We start from the raw sequence: 24192 nt of genomic DNA on the forward strand, positions 1-24192 counted from the left end.
TAGTACAATCAAGTGTCTCTGACGGTGGTGGTGCACACCTGCTGTCAGACACACCGCCGTACTATGAGGGGCCCAGTGCCAGTACCGACGCCCACGAGTGGGCACCCCTTGCTTGGGCAGGGCCCCAGCATTTGCAATCTTTACCTCTCCCTGCTCCTCCGCTGTGTAATCTGGGCCGTCAAATCCATACTGTGCCTGACACCGTCTGAGCCTGCCTCCTGATGTACAGACATATATTTTGAATGTGTACACTATCCATACATGTTATCCGGGGATACGGTACCCTTTCTAACCTTTGTGCAATCACGTGCAATCCATACTGGGCCTAACACCGTCTGAGCCTGCCTCCTGATGTATAGACATATATTTTGAATGTGTACGCTATCCATACATGTTATCTGGGGATACGGTACCCTTTCTAACCTTTGTGCAATCACGTGCAATCCATACTGGGCCTAACACCGTCTGAGCCTGCCTCCTGATGTCAAGACATATATTTTGAATGTGTACGCTATCCATACATGTTATCCGGGGATACGGTACCCTTTCTAACCTTTGTGCAATCACGTGCAATCCATACTGGGCCTAACACCGTCTGAGCCTGCCTCCTGATGTACAGACATATATTTTGAATGTATACGCTATCCATACATGTTATCCGGGGATACGGTACCCTTTCTAACCTTTGTGCAATCACGTGCAATCCATACTGGGCGTGAGAACGGCTGGCGAGCTGTTAAGCAAGCTACAGCACCTGTGGTTTGCACACGTAAGTTTTTCATTTTTTCAGGAATGACGGTTAGGCCTAATTCCGGAACTGCGGTTGACCTGCACTTACTGGGAAATCATTGTTCGCGGGTAATAATTGTCATCAGTGATCCCCATCACTAACGTTGTTCAGCGGGTTATCTGCACCTGTAAGAGACAAACGCTGGCCTTTTCAGTGTAGCGCACATGCAGCCACGGACATGTAATGGCATGACACACCAGTTATTGGCCAATCTCATGTGCCAGAGCCTCACGTGTCCCTCTAGTAAGCCGGACTCGGACCGCGGGGCATGACGGAGTCTCGTTCGTTAACGGAATTAAGCTTGCAATGTGTTCATCTGTTCTGTAGCTGGCATGGTTGAGGTTTTCCCAGGTGGAGTCGAATTTAACCGTAGGCTCCACTCCTGGTGGTGCCCTTCTGGACATTCCTTTAAGGTTCAGCTTTGCAACCATACTGCCCACGTAAAACAAACACTTTGCCTTCATGAACGCTGTTTGGAGGGTCATGACTCGTGGGAATAACGCCGCCCAATCAGTTAACCTGCTAGAGAGATCGTTCGTGGCTCCCAAGCATGACATTACACTCCCTAGGAAGAAGGTAATGCCACTGTGGCGACCGTACTCCTGGGGGCGACACAAGTGCACTGATGCCCAGCCACTGCTCGATGAATCTGCTGGTACATTGACCCAGACCACTACATTCCCCTCGCACGCTACACGGCCTGAATCTGACCCTGATGAAACTCAGGTTACCCTTCCCATATACAGTTCCATCTTACACGGTGACAAAGAGGAAGCTGCAGATGAAAGTGCAGGTTCGGCCCACCCGCCATCAGACACACCACCGTACTATCAGGGGCCTTGTGCCAGTGCCGTCGCCAATGAGTGGGCCTCCCCTGCTTGCTCAGGATCACAAGTACAGGGATTCCCTAGCGAGGAGAGTTATTTGATTGTTTTCAATGTTGGGACAGCAATTTTTGGGGAGCACTATACTCTGGAGAATGATAGATGGTGCCCACCATACACTGGAACATTCCAAAGGTGGACATCAGACACTGGAGCAGCATTTACAGGGCCCATTATACACTAGAGCATTAGAAATGGGGCCCATTATGTTTGGAGCATTATTTGGGCCCATAAGACAGTGGAGCTTCATCCATGGGGACCAACATATACTGTAGCATTATGTGGAGCTCATCATATACTGTTTCAAACATTATATGGGACCAATGATTCTGTATGGAGAAATAGATGGGCCTCGTCATGAGATGTAAAAAGTGAAGTATTTTTCATTGTACTATACCGCTATTTCTCTGCTGTATCGGAGCATGATGAGTTGTGGTATGTGTTAAAGGGGCGCTCTTTCGCCCAGGGCACATGAAAACCTGGAGCCAGCCCTACCCCCCCACAACTTTAGCCAAATAACCCCCATTTTTCAGTGCGTAACTTGTATTATGAAGTTAATTAAGGTTGACAAGCTTAAGTAAGAAGAATTGATGCTTTTGGCATTCAAATGGGCACTGTAGGTGTGTTTCCTGTCCTTCTCTCACTGCCGACTTTTATTCCCCATTGACTTACATTGGGTTTCGTGTTTCGGGACGACCCCAACTTTTCCCTATAATCGGACGATCTTGCTCGACCCGACTTTTGGAAAAGTCGGGTTTCACGAAACGAAACGCGACCCTAAAAAACCAAAAGTCGCTCAACTCTAGTGATTAGTATGCTGTAGAGACCAGTATGTTGCAGTCACCGATACATTATGCCCAGCCCGTTCTTCTGGAGACACGAACCTGTAAATTAGGCAGGCTCTTATCACTACAGAAATGCCAGACATGTTGGCACTAAATGTTGCTTAGGCACACTGGGTCTCAGAATGCAGGGGGGCATTTGGATTTGGGAGCAGAGAGAGTTTGCTGAATTTCTTAAGGGGATTGTGGAGCCATATAGCTTTTCCAGAGCTTTTGTGCTACCAATAACATGGAAGCCCCATATATTTACGTTAACAGATGACAGATCTGAGTGGGGACTTGCTTGTTTTGTGGATTGAGTTGAAACTTTTATTGAGAAAATTTTACATGATGTTTGGGATCTCATTTATCTGGCACTCTACACTGAGCACTTAGTTTGGGGTTTCCATCTAAACTTCTGAGTGACCTGATTCAGATGAAATCCCCGAGGCATCCATTCACTATAATGAAGCAGCAGATTTTCTCTGGGTGTTCTTGTCTGAATCACGTATTTCAGATATTTACATGGAAACACCGGTGTAAGCACTCAGCTCAGAGCGCAGGATAAATGTGTACCTATCCTTACTGCGATCTTTGAGAGGCAGAATGAAAAAAACAACAGAATGTGAAGAATTGGTTTTATTTATTTTTTATGTCGTTCCTCATGTGGTATAAGTGATTATGCGACTTTATTCTTTCGGTTGGTGCTATTACAGCGATACCAGATTTATATAATGTTTGGCTGATGTCTCACACTAAAATACGCTTTTTTATTGCAAAAAACAGTTTTTGCCTCACCATATTTTGTGAGCTATAATTTTTTTATATTTCAGCTAACAGAGTCATGTGAGGAATTGTTTTTGGAGGGAATTTTCAAGTACGTGACATTTTTTGATCGCTTTCTATTCTGATTTTTGAGAGAGAGAATGAACAAAAAACAGCAATTCAGGAATTGTTTTTTTTATACTGTTCTGCATGTGGTAAAATTGGTAAGACAGCTTTATTCTTCGGGTCAGTACGATTACAGCGATATCTCATTTATATATTTTTTTAATGTTTTGGGCGCTTTTACTCAATAAAAACTATTTTACAGAAAAAATAATTATTTTGTATCGCTTTATTCTGAGAGCTATAACTTTTTTATTTTTCTGCTGATGGAGCTGTATGGCGACATGTATTTTGTGGGACAAGATGATGTTTTCAGCGGTACAATTTTTTTTACATTCCTTCTTTTTGATTGCATTTTATTGCACTTTTTGTTCAGTGATGTGATCATATACATTGTTTTTTGCCTTCTTTTTTTTCCTTTTTTTTTACAGTGGTCACTGAATGGCTTAACTAGTGGGACAGTTTTATAGAGCGGTTCGTTACTTACACATACTAAATATGTGTACTTTTATTTATTTTTTTTATTATTTACATAAATATATGTACGGTACTTGTTGTCAATTTTTTTTTTTTTTTTTTAGAATTTAAGCCAATGGCTGGATGAGCATCTCCAGCCACTAGTGATCAGGATCCCTGGTTATTTGAAAGACACTATTACTGTACTGGGTGTTTTTGAACATTTTACATGGATGGACGACTATTGGTTCATTATGTGCAACGTGGTGAACCTTCACTCTACCATCCCTCACAATCTAGCTGTTTTAGCTATTAGACACCATTTGGACAAGTACAGCAACTATTCTGTTAATTTAAAGGAATTTATTATTATGGTTCTCCAGTATTTGCTATGCCACAATTTTTTTTACGATTGACACCAAATACTTTCTCCAGGTTCTGGGCACCCCGATGATCTCGAGATTCTCTCTTTCTTTAGCTATACTTTATATGTCCTGGTGGGAAGAAGCTTTCTTATTTTCCAGTAGCAACCATTTCTTTCATGATATCAAATGGTTTGGCAGGTATCTGGTCAACCTGATTGTAGTTTGGCAAGGAGACCCTCTTAAAGTAGATCATTTTTCAGCCTACATAAATTCAAATAATCTCAATCTAAAATTCACTGTTAGTATCTCCCTGCATGGAGATTTATTCCCTGGACATTTTCTTGTTCGGCAATTCACACACCAAAAAAATGGATACAACAGTTTTTAAGAAGAAAATTAGTGGCAACACCCTATTACATTGATCCAGTTCACATCCAAACCACACTATGCATTCTATACCGTATGGAGATTTTTTGGGATGCAAAACGTATCTGTTCATGAATGATGCATTTATTAAAGAAGGTTCGATCATTAGTATAGCAACCTGCAGGTTAAAAACACTTTTAAAACTTCATTAATCGAACCTAGACCCTCTTTACCTAATAAAATTGACTTTTCTTTCCCTCAAGATAATCGATCCTCTATCACATTTTCGACTCTGTACAGCCCACAGTTTTCAGAAATAAGATACTGCACATATCTGTAAGTACTTACCTGTTGTAAATAGTGACGATACACTGCACAACATAATTGATGGTGGATATAAATGTGTTGCCAGGCGAGTCATCATCCTTGGCAACATGTTGTCACCCAGCTTTCCCAGATGTTTTGATTCCACCTCTAATTGGTTAATTGGTTAACAGTAAAAGGCTTCAACAAGTATGGAGGTATTAGGTGTAATGTATGCCCCTTTGCGTTGGACCTCAAAAAACATTTCCAATATCCCCCACAATAATTCATCAGATATTCACTTTTATCAATTGTGATTAGTGATGAGCGAGTATCCTCATTACTCAAGATTTCCCCAGCATGCTCAGGTGATCTCCGAGTATTTGGATGTGCTCAGAGATTTAGTTTCTGTGGCCGCAGCTGCATGATTTGTGGCTGATAGCCAGCCTGACGACATGTGGGAGTTGCCTGCTTGTTAGGAAATCCCCACATGTATTAAGGCTGTCTAGCAGCCACAAATCATGCAGCTATGGCGACATAAACTAAATCTCCCAGCTCATCCAAATATTCGGAGATCACCCAAGCATGCTGGGGAAATCTCGAGTACCGAGGATATTTGCTCATCACTGTGATACCAAACATGTGGTGTACTGCATTCACTGCTCTTCATACCAAGTCAAATACATTGGTTGCATGATCTGTAAATTTAAAAATTGGATCGCTGAAAATATCGCTAATATCAAGGTCAACAATAGCTCCCACTCTGGAGCAGCAAAACATTTTGTTTCTATCCATAAGGGGGACCTACTAATTTTACATGTTTTGCCATAGAAAAAGTCAGTTGTCCTAGAAGAGTTGGGGACTGGCATAAACATTTATTGATGAGGGAGGCTTTTTAGATATTGCACCTAGATCTGAAATTCCCCAAGGGAATGAATCATAAAAGCGACTAGTTCGACATCTTTTGATTTTATTAACCTTTTAATCTTCAGTCCTCATTTGTTTTGTGTTACAGCTGCTGCATTTCATTAATCAATTATTTCTCTTTGCTCTGATTGGTGCTTGTTCCTTTTTTATGTCTGTCTGTATGTTCTCACTATATCCTATGACTAAGAGCGCACTGCTGCGCCAGAATCGCGCCAGGTTCTTTTCATTGTTCTATTTTTAATCGTGTCCAAATAAACTTTTTTTTCATTTCAATCGGTCGGTGTGTCAGAAACATATCCTTTCCTTTTCGTACCTAAGGACATGGTGGGGCCAGTAATGGACACCAGGGAGAGAGGCACAGGAGGGGGGGGCATACAAGCACCACAACATGCGTTTCATCATACTGGGCTTCGTCTGGAGGCATAGATAGGTTTAAAATTGGCACTTTTTACAGGACAAAGAATAGTGAATGAATTAGAAATGACCCAAGGCTGGTGTGCATGCGACTCCATGTGATGACTTGGACAATGCACACAGCACATGATGGGAATGGAAGGATGACTGCCGTCCCATCACAACAGCGAGCAATGCCGTGCCAGCAGGGAGAATCAAACCCATACCATAATGATAGGGCACATGAGAGCTAAGTGGGAGTGCAGCGAATCGGTGAGTGTTTCACATGATGCTCCACCCCTATGGCAATGCGGACGGGTTGCCCCTCATGAGATAGGAGGTCAGACGAAAGTCATCCCCTACAACCACACGGCAACCAGCCTCCACACGTCCACATCAGTAGCTAAGCACCACATGCAGGGAGAGTGTCAGTGCTGAAAGAATGTGTGAAGTTGCAACAGATATGAATGAACTGTGTAAGTGAAAAGAACTAAAATATTTTGATAATTTATTAAAATCATAAACCCAAGTGATAAACATGTATGAATATTTCACAACAGAAATACATAAAAAAGATCACATGAAATGATAAAAAACTTAAAAAAAGTAGAAAAACAAAAGAAAATGATAACAACAAACAAATATTAAAATAATAATGGTAAAAATAGCTAGTGATAAAAGTGAAAAAGTAATAAATAATGCATTGAACAATCTGATCACAAAATAATATAATATAATATTATAATATATTATTATTATTATTATATTATAATATGATATAATATAAACACTAAAATGAAGAAAATAAAGTTAACACTTTAAATCGCTGCCTATGATGCCTAGGTAAGTATGGTCAATACTGCGCATGATAAAATCTTTTAGATCACAGTTATGGTAGGCGTAAAAAATTTATGCAAGCGTTTGCCAAATGACGAACTATGCCTGTCTGAATTTTGACATATACTTCTATCTATGTCTATATATGTTTTTGTATTTTTCATACATGAAACTTTTTTTATTGTTTTGTCAACTTGTGTTTAATGGTGAAGACAGGAAAACCTGTATATTTAGATATATTGAAATATACAGCGATATGTTTCCATTCAGGTATATATGTCCAGTGAAATGCACTGTATAAATGTGAACTTAGTCTTAACAGGATTTCTCTGCAAGCCTTTATAACATGTGTAGAGGACCTGTTAGTATATACAGTTGTGGCCAAAAGTATTGACACCTCTGCAATTCTGTCAGATAATACTCAGTTTCTTCCTGAAAATGATTGCAAACACAAATTCTTTGGTATTATTATCTTCATGTAATTTGTCTTAAATGAAAAAACACAAAAGAGAATGAAGCAAAAAGCAAAACATTGATCATTTCACACAAACTCCAAAAATGGGCCAGACAAAAGTATAGCCAAAATAACTGCGACCAACCGCTTCCGGTAACCATCAATGAGTTTCTTACAATGCTCTGCTGTTATTTTAGACCATTCTTCTTTGGCAAACTGCTCCAGGTCCCTGATATTTGAAGGGTACCTTCTCCAAACTGCCATTTTTAGATCTCTCCACCGGTGTTCTATGGGATTCAGTTCTGGACTCATTGCTGGCCACCTTAGAAGTCTCCAGTGCTTTCTCTCAAACCATTTTCTAGTGCTTTTTGAAGTGTGTTTTGGGTCACTGTCCTGCTGGAAGACCCATGACCTCTGAGGGAGACCCAGCTTTCTCACACTGGGCCCTACATTATGCTGCAAAATTTGTTGGTAGTCTTCTGACTTCATAATGCCATGCACACGGTCAAGCAGTCCAGTGCCAGAGGCAACAAAGCAACCCCAAAACATCAGGGAACCTCCGCCATGTTTGACTGTAGGGACCGTGTTCTTTTCTTTGAATGCCTCTTTTTTTCTCCTGTAAACTCTATGTTGATGCCTTTGTCCAAAAAGCTCTACTTTTGTCTCATCTGACCAGAGAACATTCTTCCAAAACGTTTTAGGCTTTCTCAGGTAAGTTTTGGCAAACTCCAGGCTGGCTTTTTTATGTCTCGGGGTAAGAAGTGGGGGTCTTCCTGGGTCTTCTACCATACAGTCCCTTTTCATTCAGACGCCGACGGATAGTACGGGTTGGCACTATTGTACCCTCGGACTGCAGGGCAGCTTGAACTTGTTTGGATGTTAGTCGAGGTTCTTTATCCAACATCCGCACAATCTTGCGTTGAAATCTCTTGTCAGTTTTTCTTTTCCGTTCACATCTAGGGAGGTTAGCCACAGTGCCATGGGCTTTAAACTTCTTGATGACACTGCGCACGGTAGACACAGGAACATTCAGGTCTTTGGAGATGGACTTGTAGCCTTGAGATTGCTCATGCTTCCTCACAATTTGGTTTCTCAAGTCCTCAGACAGTTCTTTGGTCTTCTTTCTTTTCTCCATGCTCAATGTGGTACACACAAGGACACAGGACAGAGGTTGAGTCAACTTTAATCCATGTCAACTGGCTGCAAGTGTGAATTAGTTATTGTCAACACCTGTTATGTGCCACAGGTAAGTTACAGGTGCTGTTAATTACACAAATTAGAGACGCATCACATGATTTTTCAAACAGTGCCCATACTTTTGTCCACCCTCTTTTTTATGTTTGGTGTGGAATTATATCCAATTTGGCTTTAGGACAATTCTTTTTGTGTTTTTTCATTTAAGACAAATTAAATGAAGATAATAATACCAAAGAATTTGTGCTTGCAATCATTTTCAGGAAGAAACTGAGTATTATCTGACAGAATTGCAGGGGTGTCAATACTTTTGGCCACAACTGTATAATAGATATAAAAGTCTACACATCCCTATTAAATTGGCAGGTTTTGTTATGTAAAAAAATTATATAATAAAATCAATTCAGAACTTTGGTCACCTTTAATCCCTTGATGCATAAACACGTCATAATAAGGTTTCAATTCCTGCATCATGAGAAGCTATGCCCATCATGTACTTTAACTTTCACTGTGTGAAAACACAGTGACAACTCAGGGACAGCAGCAGTCACAGACAGCTGATATTAGAGATGGCTAGAGATGCAGGGACCCATTTCAGTGGTCCCTTCTCTCTGATCATTGTGATCCGTCAGTCAGTCTAACTAACTGACAGGAAATGCTGAAACATCAGCACTTCTCTGCATGATCACTGCCGGGAGCTCGGCTTAGCTGACAGCTGAGCTTCTGCAGTAACAGCCAGTGCCTGTGCCTGCACTGCCCCTGGCTGATTTATCCCTCCAGATGCCACTATCGATAGTGATTCTGGCATTTAGAAGGTTGTGAGAGAGAGCGATCTCCCTTTCTTACTGCTGTCAGACTCGGCAACAAAGTCACGGGGAACCAATAGTTGTCATGGCACACGGAGATCAAACAATGACCTCCTGATGTGCCAGGTTTGGTGGCCTGTTAGACCCATCCATAGGCAGGGCTTAACAGGCGTTCTGCCTATATAATCTCATGGGCATCACCCATTTGCAGTACAAATATTTGCCGAGTCCAGAACAACCCGATCCGTAAAACTGTCACGCTAGTGAATACAGTAAAAAAGTGGATAAATAACACAGCAAAAAAATTATGGTTGTTCATCATACTGCTGGAAAAAAAGTGGAATAAAACAAGATCAAAAAGTCAAATGTAAATGAAAATGGTATTGCTGAAAATGTCATCAAAAAACAAGACACCATAGAGCTCCATCAGTAGAAAAATAGAAACCTGCAGCTCTCAGAATACAGCGATTTAAAAATTATTACATATTTTTTTCTAGAAATTAGTTTGTAATGTGTAGAAGCGGCAAAACATAAAAAAATTATATAAATTGTGCTGACCGTTGTAATTGTACTGACCTGAAAAATTAAGCTGTCTTATCACTTTTATGACACAGTGAACGACATTAACAAAAACCCCACAAAACAACCTGTGATTTGCTGGTTTTGGTTAATTGTTCCTCCCAAAAATCAAAATAGAAGGCGATAAAAATATATTATATGCCCCAAAATGGTATCAATAAAAATACCAACTCATCCCACAAAAAAACAAGCCCTCACATGACTCTGTAAGCAGAAATTAGAAAAATTACAGCCATCAAAATATGGCATTGCAAAACCTTGTTTTTTTGTAAAAAAAATGTTGTTTTTTTAAATGTGTGATAATAGCCAAACATAAAAAATATATCTCTGTAATCACACTAACCCAAAAAATAAAGCCATCTTACTAATTATAGCGCACAAGGAACATCATACAAAATAAATAAAACCAATTCTTTACATGCTGTTGATTTGTTTATTTTGCCTCCTGAAAATTGCAATAAGGCTCGGCTCAGATTTATGCTGCTCTCCACGCTTAGCGCTTACACTGGGGTTTCAATGTAAATCTCTGAAATACATGATTGTGTCGGATTGTGAAATATTCCCTACAATGAGGCAGATGGGGACACTTTGGACTATATCTGACCTGCGATACATCCCTGCTTGTCTTTTTAGGCATGCATAATAGCACGGTCAGTCTCAGTTTTGTGAATCTCTTAAATGCTGGATACTGCCAGACAAAGGCCACAGAGTCCAGCATAACTCTGCTGCATCAGTAGTGAATGGATGCTTTGAGGGTTTTATTTTAATTGCATATTTCATAGATTTAGATGAAAACCCCAATGTAAGTGCATACGCTAGGTGACGTCATAATCTGTGGTCACACAGAGTCGATTTGGACCAGACAGCTCCTTTAAGAGGTTAATGTCACTTATAGTCTGTACAAATCCATTGAGAAACAAACGTAAATCATTTTGAAGGCTAAAACAAATATAAAACTAAAATAATATTTTGTTTATGTTTAAAATTAACCAATCACATTTACACTCATGTTAAATATTTGTCAGGACACACTGCCATTATTTAAAGTGATTCTGATTAATCCCATGTATCATTTAGAAGTTCTAGTATGGTCTTCCTGACATTTCCTCAGTTGCATTTTACAGTAAAAGCCACGGTCCATAAACAGCTTACAACAAAACAAAGGTACCTAATTGGTGAAAATTACCAGTTAGGGGAATGGAAAAAAAATATAATTTAATTTAATTCTAAGGCATTAGATGTATCATGAAACACTGTGAAGATGATCAACAAGATATATATCAGAAGTTTTCTTTTAATTATCTTCATCACTGAAAACAATGTTATTTTTAGGCAACAGACCAGGATGCGGAAGAACCAAACAATGTGGTAAATTATTCCATTATGCAAGCTGATCCAGTTAATGTATTTGATATAGACCAAAACACTGGTGAGATAAAGCTCAAGTCCTATATTAGGTCTTTGGATGTTATACAGAATATAACCCGTAACAAAAACTGCAAGTGGTCTGTGGTTGTACAGGCAAAAGACAAAGGCTCTCCATCATTTAGTACCACCGCAGTAGTCAAGATCGATGTTACTGAAGAGGTAAGTCTCGGATAGTAATATATGTTTGATAATGATGTTGCATGTATTGTGTGTGTATATATATATATACTGTATACACAGATGTATATATTTATCTATATACTGTACATACATATAAGATATACACTCACTGGCCACTTTATTAGGTACACCATGCTAGTAACGGGTTGGACCCCCTTTTGCCTTCAGAACTGCCTCAATTCTTCGTGGCAGAGATTCAACAAGGTGCTGGAAGCATTCCTCAGAGATTTTGGACCATATTGACATGATGGCATCACACAGTTGGCGCAGATTTGTCGGCTGCACATCCCTGATGCGAATCTCCCGTTCCACCACATCCCAAAGATGCTCTATTGGATTGAGATCTGGTGACTGAGGAGGCCATTTGAGTACAGTAAACTCATTGTCATGTTCAAGAAACCAATCTGAGATGATTCGAGCTTTATGACATGGCGCATTATCCTGCTGAAAGTAGCCATCAGATGTTGGGTACATTGTGGTCATAAAGGGATGGACATGGTCAGCAACAATACTCAGGTAGGCTGTGGCGTTGCAACGATGCTCAATTGGTACCAAGGGGCCCAAAGAGTGCCCAGAAAAAATTCCCCACACCATGACACCACCACCACCAGCCTGAACCGTTGATACAAGGCAGGATGGATCCATGCTTTCATGTTGTTTACGCCAAATTCTGACCCTACCATCCGAATGTCGCAGCAGAAATCGAGACTCATCAGACCAGGCAACGTTTTTCCAATCTTCTACTGTCCAATTTCGATGAGCTTGTGCAAATTGTAGCCTCAGTTTCCTGTTCTTAGCTGAGAGGAGTGGTACCCAGTGTGGTCTTCTGCTGCTGTAGCCCATCTGCCTCAAAGTTCGACGCACTGTGCGTTCAGAGATGCTCTTCTGCCTACCTTGGTTGTAACGGGTGGCAATTTGAGTCACTGTTGCTTTTCTATCAGCTCGAACCAGTCTGCCCATTCTCCTCTGACCTCTGGCATCAACATGGCATTTCCGGCCACAGAACTGCCGCTCACTGGATTTTTTTTCTTTTTCGGACCATTCTCTGTAAACCCTAGAGATGGTTGTGCGTGAAAATCCCAGGAGATCAGCAGTTTCTGAAATTCTCAGACCAGCCCTTCTGGCACCAACAATCATGCCACGTTCAAAGGCACTCAAATCACCTTTCTTCCCCATACTGATGCTCGGTTTGAACTGCAGGAGATTGTCTTGACCATGTCTACATGCCTAAATGCACTGAGTTGCCGCCATGTGATTGGCTGATTAGAAATTAAGTCTTAACACACAGTTGGACAGGTGTACCTAATAAAGTGGCCAGTGAGTGTATATATGCAAAGTTGTGCTTGACAATTTGTGGACCTTTCTGAATTTTCAATATGTCTGAATAACTGATCTAAAACTGCATCAGATTATCTCACAAGTCTTAAAAGTAGATCAAGAGAATTAAATCAAATAAATGGTTCAAAATATTAGACTCTTTTTTTTTTAAGGAAAACTATCTAATATTACATGTCAGTGAGAGGCAATGGTATGTGAACCATTGTTTTCAGTATCTGGTGTAAAGGGCCTGTCACACTAAGCGATATTGCTAGCAATATCGCTATAATGTCACTGGTTTTTGTGACGTTATAGCGATATTGCTAGCGATATCGCTATGTCTGCTTACCTCCAACCGCTCCCCCGCTGGTTATCGCTGATCGCGCGAGAGCATCCTGGACCGTTTCTCGTCGTCAGCTTCCTGCTGGGGCTTCCTGCTGTGATGACGGAACGACGCGTGGACGCGGGCAGAAGGACGTCTTCATCGCCTCGTCTGACATGGAAGTAGCGACCCCTGCGATGTCGCTGGTGAGATCTGCCTGTGTGGCAGCTCACTAGCGACCACTTAGCGATGTACCAGCGATCCTGACCGTGTCATATCGCTTGTCAGGATCGCTGGTACATCGCTACATCGCTAAGTGTGACACTACCTTAAGGCCCTGTGCAGCAATAATTGGATCTCAAAGTTTGCAGTAATTGTTGATTAGTCCTTCACATCAGCTTGGAAGAATTTGAGCCTATTCCTCCCTGCAAAACTGCTTCAACTGCTTCAGATCTATTGTGTTGGTGTTTTTTTTGCCATAACCTTCTCACTTCAGAGCCTTTCATAACATTTCTATAGGATTAAGGTCAACACTTTGACTTGGTCCTTCCAAAACATTAACTCTCCTCTTCTTTAAAGAGTAACTGTTGTTTTAATTTTAATTTAATTAATCAGTAGTTCACATTAAAATAGGCAAATGTGTATTATATCTCATCAGAGAGATCTGATCCTTTTTCAGTCAGGACTATTCATTCTCAAAATTCTCAATTCTCGTGTAAAATCTGTATTCAGTAAAAACAGACTTTCCCATTACTGAGATAGGAGATGACAGTTGCTACTGTTGAGATTTTTATCGAGGAACAGGGATTTTTATGGAGGAACAGGCGGGCTGAAGTGACGTGCACAGAGCCTGTCACAAGACCCGCTCCTTCCCTGCTGCAGTTTTCACCGGCAATGTGAAGACCGGGTGAGACGGACCGGCGTGGTGGGGGGGAATGGAACAACAAGGAGGGGGGGAATGGCACCGGGGGGAAGGGGGGAATGGAGCGGCGGGGATGATTTGTTACTGTGTGAGGAGGGCTTCTTTATGTGGACGGGGAGGGCCTGTAGCTATGGAGGGTGGGGTTGTTGCTACAGACGGCATGTTTTCAGTAGAGTAGGAGGAAACGACCAGTTCTCATTTCAATGCCATAACACCCCCCCTTTGGACGTTCTGTTCAGAATATCTAGAAAACAGTGCAAAGTGGTGACATAAAGTAAATTACTTATTGTCATAATTCTGCAGCCCAGATATGCACTGAGATTATGTGAAAAGCACGGACAACCCCTTTAATGATAAACTTACCTGGAGCAGCCAGTGCCAGGCAGCAGCTGCAAAGGCAAACAGGATCATGGGTTGCATTAAAAGAAGTCTGGATACACATGATGAGAGCATTATACTGCCTCTGTACAAATCCCTGGTTAGACCGCACATGGAGTACTGTGTACAATTTTGGGCACCGGTGCTCAGGAAGGATATAATGGAACTAGAGTGAGTACAAAGGAGGGTAACAAAATTAATAAAGGGAATCGGGGAACTACAATACCCAGAGAGATTATTTAGTCAAGAAAAAAGACGACTGAGGGGCGATCTAATAACCATGTATAAGTATATAAGGGGACAAAACAAATATCTCTCAGAAGAACTGTTTATACCTAGGAATGTGGCTGTCACAAGGGGGCTTTCTCTGCGTCTGGAGGAGAGAAGGTTTTTACTTCAACATAGAAAAGGATTCTTTACTGATAGGGCAGTGAGAATCTGGAATTCCTTGCCTGAGGAGGTGGTGATGGCAAACTCAGTCGAGGGGTTCAAGAGAGGCCTGGATGTCTTCCTGGGGTGTAACAATATTGTATCTTACTATTATTAGGTTCTTTAGAAGGACGTAGATCTGGGGATTTATTCTGACAAAATATAGGCTGAACTGGATGGACAAATGTATTTTTTCGGCCTTGCTAAATATGCTGCTATGTTACTATGTTACAATAGCCTTCTTGCTTGTTCATGTGATATAGCAAACTGCAGACAGGCAGCAATGTTGTTTTTAGAGGATAGTGGCTTTCTCCTTGCAATCCTGCCATGCATAGCTTTGTTGGTCAGTATCCTCTCAAGGATGGAGTCATGAACATTAACATTAGCTAAATTTAGAGATTCCTTTTGTTGCTTAGAAATACTTTGCATTACTTTGTGTCCTTAAAGGGAACCTGTCACCAGGAATAACACTGTTAACCTGCAGGTATGTGGTTAATCTGCAGGATAACAGAGGTATGATGCTGTCCGGCACCTGCATGCAGCTGAATGCAGTGGGGAGAAAATTATCTTTTTTCTCCCAGACAGCATTCGGTATTCAGAAAATGGAGGGCAAAGGGGTGCTCACTGTAGGAGAATGTTGGTGTTCAGAAGTAATACCATAGAAAATACAAAAAAATCTTCGGCACTCAATGCAAGAATATTATTTGTCTGGTTACATGAGAGGCAAAAATACAAAAAAGAAAAAAAAACGACTCAACCCTTATGGATACAATTCAGTGTTTCTGCTGAAAAAACAAAAAAAACAGAAAAAAAGGGATCCTTTTGAAATACAGATAAATATCAATACGACATTTCGGCTTAACTAAGCCTTTTTCAAGTATAAATCTTTATAAAGCTGTAAAGACACATACAAAATCTTTACTACATATTATAATGATATAACAGCAGAAGTATATACTTTTAATTGACTGTGGTAGATAATGGTATATAATAAAAAAGCATAACACAGCCTAATCTAAACAATGAAAGGATAAGCGAGAGCTTGTATAAAAAAGAAAAGGGAAAATATGAACACAATAGCAAATCACTTATAGAAACTTCATTAGGTAAAAAAATACAAAATGATTACAATGATTAGCGGACATCAGCTTACACTGATCCTTCAACATACATGTATTATATTCTGTTTTCAAGATATATATATATATATATATATATATATATATATATATAATTTTGCATTTCTTTTACCTGATGAAATTTCTATAAGTGATTTGTTATTTTGTTCATATTTTTCCTTTTCTTTTTTATACAAACTCGTGCTTATCCTTTCTTTGTTCAGATTAGGCTGTGTTATGCTTTTTTATTATATACTATTATCTACCACAGTCAATTGAAAGTATGCTGCCATTATATCATTATAATATGTACTAAAGATTTTGTATGTATCTTTATATGTTTATACAGATTTACACTTGAAGAAGGCTTAGTTAAGCCGAAACGTCATATTGATATTTATCTGTATTTCAAAAGGATCCCTTTTTTTCCATTTTAACACACAGTAATCTCCAGCGATCTCAGGCAGGAAGGTAGTTATAAAAAATATTCCTTTATTTCTTTTCGTTAAAAGAACATGTTACAGGTAGTGGATGGTAAAAAATCCAACGCGTTTCAACTCAAAAGAGTCTTAATCATGGATTTTCCGTTTTTTCAGCAGTACTGAATTGTATCCTTAAGGGTTGAGTTGTTTCTTTTTTCTATTTTGTTTTTTTTGCCTCTCATGTAACCAGACAAATAAAATTCTTGCATTGAGTGCCGAAGTTTTTTTGCATTTAGCATTCGGTATTCAGTCATGGGGTAGCACCAGTGCTGGTTCAGTTATACTCTGAGTGTACAGAACAGCCACTGTAACCACGCCACCAGCCCTGACTAACACTGGCACTACATTGAGGCCGACTGACAGTCTGGGCCAGGAATGCAGTTACAGTGGCTGCTCTGTATACTCAGAACGGTGACTGAACCGGCGCCGTCCCCTCCCCTATGATTGAATGCCGAATGCTGGCATTGAAAATAAAGATAATTTTCCCCCGTTGCATAATGCTGTTAACCTGCTGATTATCCCAATGTCTTAAGGTTAACAATTTTATTACTGGTGACAGGTTCCCCTCAATGACTTTTATGCTCTACTCTTGGAGTGGTTTCTTGTTGATGGACGACTCCTGAGGACGGTAACATTGTTCTTGAATTTCCTTCATTTGTGCACAGTCTATCTGACTGAGGAGTCCATATTTTTTAGACATGGTTTTGTAATCTTTCCCAGCTTGATGAGCATCAAAAATGTTACACTTATAAAACCATGTGTTGTGAAGATCAGACTTTTATAGCTCCCTCTTCATTAAATAAAACAGGTGGCCCACTAACACCTGATTGTCATCCTATTGATTAAAAACACCAGAGTCTAATTTACAGTCAAATTATTTGTTAATCCTTAAAGTTCAAATAATTTTGCCACTATCAGACATTTTCTTATATATATCAGTGTAATATTTTGGCCTATTTGTTTTATTCGGATCTCTTCACCTACTTTTAGGACTTGTGTGAAAATGTGGTGTAGGTTTAGGTTAAATTTATCTCGCAATATGGAAAATTAGGGTTCACAACTGTTCAAGCACCATTGCGTGTACAATACAATTGTAATGCTATTGAACAGGTTCATCGTTATTTTATGTTATCTGTTGAAGGGGATTTCCTACAACTGACATTTATCTAACTACAGAGCAGATGTCCCAAGCCCCACTTTCCTCACACAGCACAACTGCAGTGAGGAGGAACATGAATGGAGCAGTAACCAAGCAAGCGTCTTGTCCCACCATTTAGTGTCCTTGGGACTGATTGAAAACAGCAAAGTCCTTTACTCAGCTATCTTCATCAGTCTCATTTACTCCAAATGAAAAAAAGTGTACAAGCTTCACTGCTGCTCCAGTCAGACTCCCCCACGGCATGGTTGCATCAGGCTCTGAACCCGCATTTGTTTAATTATTTGTTTAATTTATTTTACTTTTCTACTACAAAAGACAATTCGTTTAATGAGTAATCTTAGTAGGGTAAGAGATTTCAAGCATTCGATTCCAAGATTTAGGATAAATGTTTTTAGTGGTGAACATTTTGGATTCTGGGATTTTCTGCAAGCTGTATAATTTAATTGACACTGCCTCTATGGTAGATGCACCTTTTTTATATTGAACATATGAGAAGACTTCAGTAACACTAATTATTGTGAATAATTACCAATAATGTCATTACAAACATTTATGTAGCCAAAGACCAAAGTGTTCAATAGTTTAGGAACCAAATATCCACGCCTTTAAGGACAAGTAAGAAAAAATACAGAGGCTCATTCTGTCAGAAGTTATTTTCTGTTAACCTACGCTAGCTTTTTTTTAGCTCTGTTTTCAATTTCATTTATTCCACTTGTTTGTGTCTGATATAAATTCATACAACTTACTAATATGTCTGTATTAGCACATAACTGATTTTCTGATTTCAACCCGATTTTTGAAGCAGACTTAAAAGCTTAGCCTCAAAAACCCATAGAAACACAGTAAGTGCAATACGTTAAAGACAAATCTTTATTTAACAAATTTCAAAGCATCTAAAAAAAAAAGTTTAAAAAGAGAGTACTGGACATGGGCAAAGCCACACAAAGGCCTATAAATACAGCCAACACAAAACGGATGGAAAATCAGTTCGAGTCTTCCTGCTGAGAGTTGTACAAGCGTTATCCATATGGTCATCCGTGTGTAATGTGTTTGCAATGCGATGATGCGATTTTCTCGCACCTATGTATCTGTAAGAGTATGACATTGTATGCCTTAACATTTCTCACTGACTTTCCCCCTTAAATTAAATGGCAATGGGCTGAAATGAGGAAAATGTGTGCGTATTTGTCGCAGGCTACATGGATGGTCCGTGTGGCGTCCGAGTTTTTCTCACACCCGTAGGCTTGCATTGGCGAGTCTCGGTGACAGTCGCAGCATGCTGTGATTTCACACGCATATCGAATACGCCTGAGAAAAAATACAGTGATGTGAACTGTCCCATAGACTAACACTGCTCCGAGTGCTATGCGATGTTTTCTCGCATAGCACTCGCCCTTATTCTTTGGTAGTGTGACTCCGGCCTAATAATGAAAAGGGGAGGGGGAAGGAGGCGGACTGAGATGCGGGTACCTGATTGAGCCGGGACCGGAACTGTCAAGGCTGCATCCCATGTTGCCCGGAGAAAGAAATAGGGGACCGGACAGGCCCCATGACTCGGGACGATGGGTCGTGTTTAAACCGGAAACAGAGCTGAAAGCGCACAAAGCTGCAGTCAGTTTCCTGCCATCAAGGAGAGTGTAGCAGTGCCGCAACGTGCTGCAGCCGACCTCTCCTGGACACTCGGGTGGGACGGTGAGATTGGAGAGCACCATGCACCTGGCTAAAAGCGAGACCGTGCTCGCGCTGGGAAACAAGGGCAGCTGCAGAACACAAAGTTGTGATCTCCTCTGGCTGCCTCCCTTGTGTCACTGCATCCCGCAACCTGCTTACAGGTGCATACCTAAAATATTATATATAGCAGTAATATTATAGTCAATCTTCAGAAGTATGCATCAAAATTGAACAAATAAACAGCGAAACAGAATCCTACCAAGAAATAAATAGATGCAGTAGAATATTAAGCAAGTAAGGTTATGACAAAAACTTTGCTGAAGATAGAAAATGTATTATGTATCACCCGAGCAAAGGTCTGCTGAAAAGAATGTTCTGCATTAGTCACAGGATTGTGACCACTGATCCGGAAAGGCAACGCATAAAATCAAAGTGAATCACTCAAATAGAGAATCTTGCCATAGTGAGGCATAAGAATGGAGAAGAATACATACAATCCTGAGTTGGACTATATGAGAGCTGTAAACCTAAATTGAAGTAACAGAGTAGAAGGTAAAGGGAGGTAAAATAGACCTGTGTGGCAACCAAATGAGCTCATCTGACGCGCGTCTAGCTTACAGCTTTCTCAGAGGGAGGCCTTTGTGTGCCTTTGCCTTTGTCTGATACTCTCTTAATAATCTTTTTTATATACTTTGAAATTTATTCAATAAAGATTTGTCTTTTACGTATGGCTTATACTCCTGTGTTTCTATAGGTTTTTGTGATTTATGATATGGGAGAGCACTTGATAGTTTTGGTCAATTAGGTATTCAGAAGCTAAACCTGCATCATTGGCAACAGATGATGATGTCTTGCATTATTCAGCCATGTTTCTGCTTCTAACAGCAGTGGGTGGTGGGTTTAACTGTTTAAATACCACTATCAATCTTGGGTGCCAATGAGTTGTTATGGAAGCAGGAGGTCTTCATTAAATCCAGCGCCTGCCATTACAGTGTTTCTAGGATTCATTGGAGAATGTGATTTTGATCGCAGGCTCGAGTTCCTTAAGGCTATATTCCCACAATGAGCTTTTTGGTGAGTTTTTCATGTTGCAGATTTTCTTCACCTATTAGGTAAATTAGGTTACTTGTGTTTATTCATTGCGCTTTTGAATGCGTTTTTTACATGCCTTTTTAACTCGTTTTGATGCTTTTTAATAAAGCTACTTTATTTTCTATACTTGCTGGTATAGGTTGGAATACATATACAAAAAACAATTCAGCCACTATGTTTTTACTTTTTACATTTTATGCTACTCATCATACTGCATAAATATAGTGTTATTTTTATTCTGTGGGTTAGGCCCGTTTCACACTTCAGTTGTTTGACGTCAGTCAAAATCCACCGTTTTTATAAAAAAGCGGATCCGCCATTTTTTGGGCAGATCCGTTTTTTTCCCCATAGACTTGCATTAGCAGTGGATTTTGACTGATGGTCGTCCACTGCATCCGTTTTTGGACGGATCCGTTTAGATGCTTAGATATATCAGGGACTACTTTTTGTTGGATAAGATGTAGTTTTCATTGATGCCATTTTGTGGTATATGTGACTTGTTGATCACTTTTTTAACTCTTTATTAGTAAAAACAAACAAAAAAACAGCAAATCTATATTTGTTTTTAATTTTTTTCTTTTACTTGATCATGTTTTTATATTTATAGGATAAAAATTTATAGAGTTTTTTTTGTACGTGCCGTTCCCAATGCAGCTAATTTAAATATGTGGTGTTTTCATGGAGGTTATTTTTTAATACTAAAACTGTAATTTTCTGATTTTTATTATAATACTTGCATTTTTTTTCTTTTTACCGTAGTTACAGTAGTTTCTATTCCCACAAAGGGACTTGGATTTGCAATTATTTGACCTCATTGATAATACAATGTAGTAACTGTACTTCAGTACAGTTCATTTTCTTCACCGTCAGTCTTTGTTTGATGGTTAGTCAATCAGGCCCCACCCCTGGCAGGAGTCGAGTGGCTGAGGGCACTTTGTGATCACAGTATATGGATTAACAAGTGGAACAATCTTTTTTGTCAGATTTCTCATATGCCAGTGTAACTACTGACAGTGAAATTTGGGGGGGTTAAAGAGCTGGGATTGGTGCGCTACATCTGGTCTCAACATTTGCAGCAGGAACCTGGACATGTGTAACAATTTGTTCCTGTTGCTGATGGCAATTCACAATTCCTGAGCTTGTGCCAATCAGCAAACATAACTGAACATCCAACTGCAGGAAATCATCTGTAATCTGGAAGCACTATTGCTTCCATTTGTGGGAAGGAGTTAATTGACAACAGAGTGTTACCCCTCCCCTTGACAGAGGGTTTTGCCACTACACAGTCCTAGTCATAAAAAAATACCTTTTTAGGAGGAATGCAGTTTCTTGAAAAAGTATTCATACCCCAAAAACTTTTCACCTATTTTTTCATGTTACACACACAAACGTAAATATATTTTATTTGGATTTTATGTGATATACCAACACTATGTAGCAATTTTTTTTGTGAAGTTTAAATGGAAATGATATGTCAGGGTAGCTATTGAGGGAGGGCTAAATTAACCCTTCACGGTTGAGCCAGTAATTCCCAAATTAATCCACAGAGTGTTGCTAGCAACTCAAATGACCACACGGAGACGGGGGTCTCTGTATGGGAGAATAGAGACAGATCACTAGTCCCCTTTATTTTAGTCACTTCTTTTATAATCTTTTGCTTAATTATGCAATGTTCTCAACTACCAAAAGCATCATTTCACTTTATAAGCCAATAATATTGCAAGAAAACCGGAAACTACATATATGTCCATATCCAAAAGTAGTATAATGGCATATTCTTCAGAGTAGTACACCCCCAGTTCCCTTATCTTGCACCTGATGGGAACAGTCTGGTTTCATGACAGCCCATCCCAATTACAAAATTGTATCTTACAGCAGCAAAAAGGGAGAAACGAAACCTCCAGAGAATGGATAAAATGAAACTTCAGCTCTGATTTTAGTTTTAACCCTTCACAGATACATGGCTTTTTAAATAGTTCAAAAATATAAATCTGAAAATTGTGACGTGCCTTTGAATTCAGCAGCCTGGATCAATACTTTGTAGGACAACAATTTGCTGCAGTTACTTCTGAAGTCTTTTGAGGTATATCTCTACCAGCTTTGCACATCTAGAGGCTGGAATTTTTAACCATTCATATTAGCAAACCAGCTCTAGCTCAGTGAGATTGGACGGAAAGTGTTTGTGAACAGCAGTTTTTAAGTCTTGCCATAGATTCTCAGTGAGCTTTAGGCCTTGACTATGACTGGGCCATTTACACACCTGTTCAGGGTCCTTCTGGAAGGTGAGCCTACTCTCCCGTGTCAAGTCTTTTGCAGCTTCTAACAAGTTTTCCTCCAGGATTGTCTTGTGTATAGCTCCATCCACTTTCCATAAACTCTGACCAGCTTCCCTGTCACTGCTGAAGAAAAGCATAACCACAGCATGATGCTGCCGCCACCATGTTTGACAGTGGTGATGGTATTTTTAGGGTGATGTGCAGTTTAAATTTTCCACCACACATAGAGTTTTCCACTTTGGTCAAAAAAGTTCTACTTTATTCTCATCTGACCACAGCACTTTCTTCCGCATGCTAGCTGTGACCCCATGGCTTTCTGCTAACTGAAAACAGGATTTCTTGTGTCTTGCTTTCAAAAATGTCTTTCATCTTGCCACTGATCCACAAAGGCCAGATTTATGGAGTTTTCAAATAATAGTTGTCCTACGGACAAATTCTCCCACCTGACCTATGGATCTCTGCAGCTCCTCCATAGTGACAACATGCTCTTGGCTGCTTCACTAATTAGTGCTCTCCTTGCTTGAGATGCCAGTTTAGGTGGACGGCCTTGTCTTGGTATGTTTGCAGTTGTACCAAACTACTTTCATTTTTGGATCATGGATTGAACAGTGCTCTGTGAGATATTCAGAGCTTCAACTATTTTTATAAACTAACCCTGCTTTACTCTTCTTCACAACTACAGGGTGGGCCATTTATATGGATACATCTAAATAAAATGGAAATGGTTGGTGATATCAACTTCCTGTTTGTGGCACATTTTTTTCAATGGGAACAGGGTCATGTGACACATCAAACTTATTGAGAATTTCACAAGAAAATGAATGGTGTACTTGGTTTTAACATAACTTTTCATCTTTCATGAGTTATTTACAAGTTTATGACCACTTATAAAATGTGGTCAAAGTGCTGCCCATTGTGTTGGATTGTCAATGAAACCCTCTTCTCCCACTCTTGACACACTGATAGCAACACCACAGACGAATTGCTAGCACAGGCTTCTAGTATCCATTGTTTCAGATGCTGCACATCTTGTATCTTCACAGCATAGACAATTGCCTTCAGATGATCCCAAAGATAAAAGTCTAAGGGGGTCAGATAGGGAGACCTTGGTGGCCATTCAACTAGCCCACGACGACCAATCCACTTTCCAGGAAACTGTTCATGTAGGAATGCTCAGACCTGACACCCATAATTGATGGTATGGTGTGGTATATGGGGTACAAAGATAGTGGGACCATTCTTCATCAATGGAAACCTCAATGCCACTGGATATCTAAAATTGCTACATGATGATGTGTTGCCCTCTTTATGCACTGAAGATAGCACGTTCCCTGAGTTTTTCCAGCAAGATGGTG

At 40.0% G+C, this 24192-nt stretch overlaps 1 protein-coding gene across 1 annotated transcript in view; it reads left to right on the forward strand.

Annotated features, from left to right (window-relative positions):
* The window catches only part of CDHR1 (cadherin related family member 1), a 271365-nt gene that overhangs the window by 240576 nt on the left and 6597 nt on the right, over window positions 1-24192 (forward strand). The window contains exon 16 of the mRNA XM_073574822.1: window positions 11396-11650. Coding sequence (XP_073430923.1) covers window positions 11396-11650 — 255 coding nt within the window. The remainder of the gene's footprint in view (window positions 1-11395; window positions 11651-24192) is intronic.

This window comes from Dendrobates tinctorius, unplaced genomic scaffold, assembly GCF_039654945.1.
Source record: "Dendrobates tinctorius isolate UK_male_01 unplaced genomic scaffold, ASM3965494v1 ptg000040l, whole genome shotgun sequence".
NCBI lineage: Eukaryota > Metazoa > Chordata > Amphibia > Anura > Dendrobatidae > Dendrobates > Dendrobates tinctorius.